Here is a 9,503-nt window from a genome sequence, read left to right as displayed (position 1 = left end):
GTGTATTTTTTTCATTCCATCACTTCCAATTCTTCTTCCAAATTGTTAACTCACCAGAAAAAACAAATACATAAAATAACAGAATATTGTTCAGTATGTTCAAATATCCAAATTTCTGTAAGTCAATCAATTATTGTGCTAACATCTTTAAATATGTATGTGTCATACAACATCCAGTGATTTTCCTGCTTTCCATTCCCCTTGTCCCATCTACACTTACCAGATGTAACTGTTCAACTTTCATATATCATAAATTCCCTCTCTCCTCTGCTTCACAGAGCTTTTTCATTATTGAAATCAGCAAAACGTTAGTATGCTGAAAGCAAAAAAAAAACTTTGATAGCGTAGCATGGTTTCATATACATCACATATATTCCACCATAATTGTGCTCACATTTATTTGTGACTTTGAGTGCTAAACCTTAAATCCCATTTTGGTCCCAATCCATGTATTCCCAAATGCCAGTGTATCTTCAACCATGTTGAGAAATTACACAAGCATCAAAATGGCCAAATGGAAAAAGGTTTTGAAGAATTATATTCATATATTTCAAAGCACATTTTATAGGCTAGATTTTCAGAGATGAATAGTGAGACTGGGCCAATTTCTAAGTAAGGAATCACTGTTAGGCTACACCACTGAGAGAGCAGCATGAGGATACGTAAACTATTGACCAGTTGTAACTAGTTATGGGCCAAAACCCCCCTGTTCAGTTCGTGGTCAAACATCTGAACCCACTGAATGTTTGACTGTGAACACGAACCAAACAATATACTGAGCGGTATCTTACCGCATCTGAGTATATGGTAAGATACCACTTTAGTTACTAAAATATTGCATGAGTTATATTATGAAGTCATAAAAAAGAGATGAAAAAAATAGGTTTCTGGTATTAATAGTGCCAAAGCACCATTACCCAACACAAATAATCTTGCACAGGAGTGGCTTGATCCTGTGAAAAAATTGTATATTATTTGCACAAATGTCACACAGCTTTGGAAGGATTGGGCCTTGGGTGTTGCTCATGTCAAAACACAGTAACCCAAAATAGTTGTTCCTGCAGAGTAGAGGATGGACTCAGCTCTACAAACATTCAATGTATCTGCAAGCCATGAAAAAATCGGGCCTTGGGAGTTGGATGGTTTTTAAAGGCATCACTTATGCAGTCTTCTTCTCCACTTCACTTTTCATTGACAAGAGGCCCACTGACATCCAAAACCAGAGGACTGCCCAATGTTATCTTTGGCCTCAATGCCCCCACAGAAAGCATACACATTGTTCTCTTCCTGTTCTTGCTGTGGTTTCTCACATGGATGGTGTCATCCTAGAGCAGGCCTTGAGTTGAAAGAGCCTTCTTATTCCTGCCTAGAGTGCCCTGTCTTTAAAGCCATGCAGCATATGCTCCAGCAGGAACACAACTGGCACAGTATCACTGTTGCATTCATTGTCTTGGTCTGCCATTCTTGCCACCTCTTCAGATAGTGAAATTATAGTACAAGCATTCTGTATCAGCAGTCACTGGCATAAGGAAAAACCACTAACTGCAAAGTGTTGGATACAGGGGTGTAAAGCACACTGCCACTGGACTCTAGAGCAGTGGAGATGTGTTTTCTGGAGTGACCAATCATGCTACTCTGTCTGTAAATCCAATGGCTGTGTCTGGATTTGGCATTTGCCAGGAGAACAGTACTTGCCTGACTACATTGTGCCAAGTGTAAAGTTTGGGGAGGGGGGATTATGGTGTGGGGTCGTTTTTCATTGGTTGGGCTTTGCCCCTTAGTTCAAGTGAAGGGAACTCTTAAGGTGTCAGCACACCAAGACATTTTGGACAATTTCATGCTCCCAACTTTGTGGGAACAGTTTAGGGATTCTGCCTTCCTGTACCAACATGTGTCAGGGCCTGGACTTGAACCTGGGCACTCAACTGCGTCAGGCAGTACCTCTTCTCATTAAGCTACCTAGGTTGATGGACAACACTCTGCCTGATCCATTGGACAATCCTGCCTTGTACCTTGTTTTCTGATGAACCTTGAACTCCTTGCTCCTCCCATGAACTTCCTGATTTAAGCCATGTCTCTGCACTTCCTGTTTGCCAGATTATTGTGCCTTCTCCAGCCAGTATCTTGCTTTATCTCTTCTGCTGCCATCCATACCTTGGCTACTGACCTTTGGCTTGTTCCTTGACTATGATTCTGCCTCATCCCAACCTGCTACCGCTTGTTACCGACCCTTGGCTTGTTTTCTGACTACGCTTCTGCTTGATCCCTTCCTGCTATATCAGTTACTGGATCCTGGCTTGCTCACTTCCTGGTGGGGTTATCCTGAGAACTGTGACCTGGTACTAACATGCAGCAAAATCCATCTCCACCATTAGGAGCTCTGATAAATATCGGTTAGTGCTTATACCTCACCTCAGGTGAGCGTGCGTCATCTCCCAGGGTGACCTGCTTGTTTACCTATCCTGTTGGTTGGTCTTCTGCTATAGCTACTGGTCTCTGAACCTGACCTCACACCATGACAACATGACTGCTCACCAAGGAAGGTCCATAAAGACATGGATGAGCGAGTTTGGGGTGGAGAAACTTTAAGATTCTTGACCTCAACCCGATAGAACACCTTTGTGAATAAGAAAGGAACTACAACCCAGGCCTTCTCGTCTGACATCAGTGCCTGACCTCACAAGCGTGCTTCTAGAAGAATGGTCCAACCTTCCCATAGACACACTCCTAAACCTTGTGGACGGCCTTCCCAAAAGAGCTGAAGCTGTTATAGCTGCAAAGGGCGGGGCCAACTCAATACAGACTAAGACTGGGATGCCATTAAAGTACATGTGCGTGTAAAGGCAGGCGTCCCAATACTTTTACCAATATATTTATTTATTTCAGGTACTTATATAGCTTTGTCAATTTACACAGCGCTTTACATATATATTGTACATTCACATCAGTCCCTATCCCTCAAGGGGTATAAAATCTAAGGTCCCTAACTTACATTCATACATACACATACTAGGGCCAATTTAGACAGGAGCCAATTACCTACCGGCATGTCTTTGGAGTGTGGGAGGAAGCCCACCCAAGCACAGGGAGAACATGCAAACTCCAGGCAGGTGGTGCCATGGTTGGGATTCAAACCAGCAGCCCTAGTACTGCCAGGCAGAAGCGCTAACCATTTAGCCACTGTGCTGCCCAATATAGTGTATAACAACATGCCAAAACATGTCAAACCTTTAAATTGCTTATGCCTGTGAAATTACAAAAACTTTGGCACCCATAATTGTCCAAGGCAATGCTTTAAACACTTTTACAGGTTATCATTAGAGAGTTAACCATTCATTATGGCCCTAGAATTGCTGCGCTCACTTCGATGTTTGCAGAGATATCTCCAATGTGTGTCACAAGGTATGTTTATATACTACTACAGTGGATGGCTAAGAACAAAAGAAAGAATGCAAGGGCCACAAGTTGGTTTATAGTATTGCAAGGCATAGCATTTACATAGAGCGCAGGCCATAGGCCCAGCAAGAAAATGCTGATGTACTGTCATGTATCCATTGTATGTTAGCAAAATGTGCAATTGAATTGCTTTAAAAGAATCTCACACTAGACTCTTTTTTAGATATTCAAAATAAAAAACAACAAGCAAGATGCTGTTTAGGTTTTGTATGTGCCAGGGGCGAACTAACAACTCATGGGGCCCCCAGGCAATAGGGGATCATGGGGCCCCCTGTGTCCTTGCCCAAACTCAAAAAAGCCTATGAAAAAGGTACCAGGGGCATCTCATGGGGCCCCCTACTGACCCCGGGCCCTCGGACAGTGCCAGAGTTTCCAAATGGTCAGTCCGCCCCTGGTATGTGCATATTCATTAAAGGGATAAAGCATGAGCTTTGTAGATGTATCACATACTGTAGATCCATTGAATATTTTCTCCCCTGAAATCCGCGTTAATGACATTTCACACCACGACCTTTTTCCTACTTGAAATATATACAATTCCACAATGAACAATCCACCATACAGAAGACCCACAGGAGTTGATTTACTAAAACCAGTGAGTGCAAAATCTGGTGCAGCTCAGCATAGAAACCAATCAGCTCCTAACTTCAGCTTGTTCAATTAAACTTTGACATACAGTAAAAACATGGAAGCCGATTGGCTGCCATGCACAGCTGCAGATTTTGCACTCTCTAGTTTTAGTAAATCAAACTCACAAATTTGCAAGCACTAACAACCTATTAAAATGGGTCTGAGTGATCCAAAAAGTATAAATTCTGAAATAATATATAACATTTAAAAGTAAGTAAGTAGAAGTCCTTACATTTTCTTGTTTATGCAACAATTAATTGTGAAGAAGTCATCCACTGAAAGAAAAAAAAACACCTAATAATAATTTCCCCATATGTCAATTATAATAGATCTCATGACAATATCAATAAGCATTTCATATTCCCTGTAGCTCCCGTGATTTATTCTGCTTAGCTATAAAAGCCACAATACTCTGTTATCACAAAATTCAACATTTACATGGAAAATGTTTATGGGTAAGCTGAATGATGATGAAAATAACAATAGTAATAATAATAATTATTATTATTATTATTATTATTAAAAAGATAAATACAAATTGTATTTTTAGAAGTTTAAGAAGATATTTTGGATCAAAAATGTAGAAATTGAAGGTTTTTGCACTGGTAAAATTAAATCATGCACATTTTTCAGTCTATTGGCCATTTTGCTGATTTTTACTACCTCTTAGCATTGTATTATTTTTCTACCAGAACCTACTTTCATTTTTCCTTTTTTATCAACAATTCCTTAAAGTGTTAGTAAACCCAGGACCCCGCATTCACTGTATCCGCTCTCCCCGGACCCTGCATTCACTATATCCGGTCTCCCCGGACCCTGCATTCACTATATCCGGTCTCCCCGGACCCTGCATTCACTATATCTGGTCTCCCCGGACCCTGCATTCACTATATCTGGTCTCCCCGGACCCCGCATTCACTATATCTGGTCTCCCTGGACCCTGCATTCACTATATCTGGTCTCCCAGGACCCTGAATTCACTATATCTGGTCTCCCCAGACCCTGCATTCATTATATACGCTCTCCCCGGATCCTGCATTCTCTATATCTGCTCTCCCTGGACCCTGCATTCTCTATATCTGGTCTCCCCAAACCCTGCATTTACTATATCCAGTCTCCCCGGACCCTGCATTCACTATATCTGCTCTCCCCGGACCCTGCATTCTCTATATCTGCTCTCCCTGGACCCTGCATTCACTATATCTGGTCTCCCCGGACCCTGCATTCACTATATCTGGTCTCCCTGGACCCTGCATTCACTATATCCGGTCTCCCCTTACCCTGCATTCTCTATATCTGGTCTCCCCAGACCCTGCATTCACTATATCCGCTCTCCCCGGACCCTGCATTCACTATATCCGCTCTCTCTGGAACCCACATTCACTATATCCGCTCTCCCCGGACCCTGCATTCACTATATCCGCTCTCTCTGGACCCTGCATTCACTATATCCGCTCTCCCTGGACCCTGCATTCACTATATCCGCTCTCCCTGGACCCCGCATTCACTATATCCGGTCTCCCTGGACCCTGCATTCACTATATCCGGTCTCCCTGGACCCTGCATTCACTATATCCGCTCTCCCCGGACCCTGCATTCGCTATATCCGCTCTCCCCGGACCCTGCATTTGCTATATCTGGTCTCCCCAGACACTGCATTCACTATATCCGCTCTCCCCGGGCCCTGCATTCACTATATCTGGTCTCCCCGGACCCTGCATTCACTATATCTGGTCTCCCCAGACCCTGCATTCACTATGTCTGGTCTCCCCGGACCCTGCATTCATTATATCTGGTCTCCCCAGACCCTGCATTCACTATATCTGGTCTCCCCGGACCCTGCATTCACTATGTCTGGTCTCCCCGGACCCTGTATTCACTATTTCCACTCTCCCCGGACCCTGCATTCACTATTTCCACTCTCCCCGGACCCTGCATTCACTATATCTGGTCTCCCACAGTACACCAAATATGAAAATGCTATTATTTTTAGTAACTATAAACTGCTAAATACCTTTTCTCATCAGAAGTTAGAGCAGTCTTGTGACTTCTATCAGTGTCAAGTAGAGCACTAGTTAAAGCTTGTAGCAGGAGTTGTCTTTCTGCTCTAGGAGGATGCAGAACCCCTGACCTCTGTCTGCACAGTGATGATTGGCCCTGTGCTGATCACATACACTCTCCCCAGAAAAAAAAAAACTCTATAGTAATACACACCAAACTGAGCATGTGCAGGGTGTCTCCACACAATATAATTCATCAGGAGATAAGAGGGGGCACTGGAAGAAGGGGAGGATCAGAGAAGATAGGATCAAACCACATTTTTACACAATGTGGAGGATTAACCCCTTCGGTTCCACAGTGAGTATAACAAGCATGCTTTACTGCATCTACAGACTGATTGTACTGTTGTGGGTTTAGTAACACTTTAAGTACAATAATGCAATCACAGGTTTTATCCAGTAAAAAGGAGTCTACGGAAATGTGTACATTGTAAAGCACTACTTCTCTTTGTACTTACCGAAATAATATTTCATAGAAGTAAACATTACTTAGTTATCACAGCACAGGATGCACCCCGCATTGAAGAAGGAAAATGGTGGAGCCCAACACTACATGTACAATGTCTTTCTTTAAGTGAGTCAGATCTAGGTCCGGTATTCCACAATCAGGTGTAAGAACTGGAATCATTTTATCAGCCAATCATATTCTTTTATTATTGTGCCCCATTCAGTTACCACTTGACTGCATATTCAATTCTGTATTGTGTTGAGTGTATTGGTAATTGTGGAATCTGCCGTAGCCTCCCTGGCAGTATTCCCGAGTGTAGCTCGGGGTAAAGTTTCAGCACTACAAGCGGTAACCCCCCCGAGCTACACTTGGGAATACACTGCAGTGTTGCTCCGGGATCTCTTCTGCACTTACCCTGTCCTGCGCTCCCGCGATGTCCCTCCTGCAGTGTCCCCTGTAATGTCCTCCGGCCAATGCCGGCATCTGTCTTCCGGTTCTGTTCCCTGTGAGCGTCGGGACGTAAGGGGGACGGAACGGCGGGAAATTTGAAAATGACAAAAAATGACATTCACTCAATACACTAAAATCACATAGTATAACATTCCTGTATCAACCCATTTCACATACATTTTGTCCCGAGTGCTTTGTCCGGCGCCCTGCCTGCATTTTTACTGTTCTTTCTGCCTGGAAACTGAGAAACGTCCATGGCGTCCAAAAAGCGTCCCTTTAGGTGAAAAGCGGTTTTAGACCGGCTAGAGAACAGCGATAGTAAATCAGAACCACTTGCAGAATTGAGTGATAATGATTCGTGGGGGAAATTCCTCATCAGACACTGAAAACGATTCTGCGACTGAGCTCAGCGATGTGCGAACTTGGCGCTATATTTCACATTTCAGTGTTTTTGGTTTTATTACATTATTGAATTAAATTTATTATATTATTATTTTTTATGATTATTTAATAAATTATAATTTATGATTTCATGTTTCAAATTTTATCATTTTATCATCCCCAGGATGTTTACTAGACTCTTGTCCGGACAGATTTCAGTGAGTTATTCCTAAGAATTCTGCGACTGAGATCAGCGATGTGAGAACTTGGCGCTATATTTCAAATTTCAGTGTTTTTGGTTTGATTATATTATTGAATTAAATTTATTATTATATTATTATTTTTTATGATTATTTATTATATTATAATTTATGATTTTGTGTTTCGGGATGTTTACTAGACTCTTGTTCGGACAGATTTCAGTGAGTTATTCCTAAGAATTACAGGCCTACAATAAAAAAACAACATATTTCCATGCAAAACAATGTACCGCTTTGAGCACAGAAATATGGACACAATCAGACCGCTAGGGAGGTTAATTTCTAATGCTACTTAAAATGTTTTGTATTTTTTTATTGCATTTGTAGCTTACTAGCTATTAGTTGACTCTTCCGTTCCTTCCTTGGTCGCTCTTGTTTCACCTACTTTCATTTTTTTCCATTCACCCCCTTCCTCACTTAAACCTCAGCTCAAACCTTTTCATTGTCTGAATGAACTCGCCTTAAAGAATAAATGTTCTCCGCTTGGATAATGGATGAGAAAAATAAGACCGTCATTGATGTGATCCACCTCTTAGGGTTTCAGACTCCACATGCTGTAACATTTTTGTTATTATTTTTGTTTCTTCTGATATATTATGTGACAATATGTGGAAACCTCCTGATCATCACACTGGTGTCCTACAGCAAAGCCCTCCATTCTCCCATGTACTTCTTCCTCACCCAACTGTCTGTAACGGATATTTTATTATCAACGGATGTTCTTCCTACCATGTTTCAGTCTATGTCGGAGAAAAATACCGCCATCATTTCACTTTCTGATTGTTTCACCCAGTTTTTTTTCCTTGCTGTCTCAGAAACCTCGGAGTGTCTTCTGCTGACAGCGATGTCTTACGACAGATATGTGGCCATCTGTAAACCATTGCATTATACTTTGTTAATGAGTCATCAGCTTTGCTGGAAATCAGTCATAACAAGTTGGATTTTAAGTTTTCTTTCTGGATTGATTTTTACTTTAGAGATAGCAACGTTACAGTTTTGTGGCCCCAATATTATCGACCATTTTTTCTGCGATCTTGACCCCATTCTAAAGCTTTCCTGCTCTGATACAACCATTGTTCAAATAGAAGCAATATCGACAAGTGTAGTTTTTGGTTTATTCCCAGTTATTATCATCATTGTATCATATGTTTATATTATAGTCACTATTTTTAAAATCCCATCTATTAAAGGTAGACAGAAAGTTTTCTCAACGTGCAGCTCCCACCTGATTGTTGTTTCCATGTTTTATGGTACATTGCTTTTTGTGTATTTGATACCTAGGAGAGGACCGTTATTGAACTTTACTAAATTCCTATCAATACTGTACACCGCGTTAACCCCGTTGATGAATCCAATTATATACAGCCTAAGAAATAAGGATTTGAAACAAGTCATAGATAGAATTGTCAACAACTTTTTTAAGTTTCATTTACATAAAAAATAAATTTTACAGGTATGAAAGCTTTAATTTCGTAATATTACCACCCCACCCTTCTGGTTCTTTTAACTTCTGGAGGTATTTTATCACTATCATTAACACCCCCTTATGCAGTGTCCATCAGCACTACCTTCAACTCTCTACTTTGTCCTTCACAGTCTCCACTTACTGACTCAACTCACTGCCCGGGGGAATGCAACTTACCGTATTTTTCGCACCATAAGACGCACTTTTTTCCCCCCCAAAAAGGGGGGAAAATGTCAGTGCGTCTTATGGAGCGAATATAAAGCGGCCGGTCCGGTATTTTTGCGGCCACCATGTCAGAATACCGGGCCGGCCGCTCAGCTCTTCTTTCCTGCAGGGCCTTACCTGTTCCTCGC

General features: G+C 41.7%; 1 protein-coding gene across 1 annotated transcript; it reads left to right on the top strand.

Moving 5' to 3' along the window:
• The first annotated feature begins 8,034 nt into the window (after positions 1 to 8,034).
• On the top strand, positions 8,035 to 9,129 carry LOC149452599 (olfactory receptor 1468-like). The gene has a single exon (XM_089689282.1). The coding sequence runs from the start codon at positions 8,158 to 8,160 to the stop codon at positions 9,127 to 9,129; it is 972 nt and encodes a 323-aa protein (XP_089545408.1). The 5' UTR covers positions 8,035 to 8,157.
• The last annotated feature ends 374 nt before the right edge of the window (positions 9,130 to 9,503 follow it).

The sequence above is a fragment of the Staurois parvus genome, unplaced genomic scaffold (genome assembly GCF_062004578.1).
Source record: "Staurois parvus isolate SC_StPar_1 unplaced genomic scaffold, SC_StPar_1.0 ptg000470l, whole genome shotgun sequence".
NCBI classification, from domain to species: domain Eukaryota; kingdom Metazoa; phylum Chordata; class Amphibia; order Anura; family Ranidae; genus Staurois; species Staurois parvus.
The sequence above is the reverse complement of the archived record's forward strand: the minus strand, read 5'-3'. Positions and strand labels throughout refer to the sequence as shown.

What these genes read in the sequence shown, in the direction of transcription:
- LOC149452599 (XM_089689282.1), top strand. Translation starts at nt 8,158, where the DNA reads ATGTTCTCCGCTTGGATAATGGATGAGAAAAATAAGACCGTCATTGAT.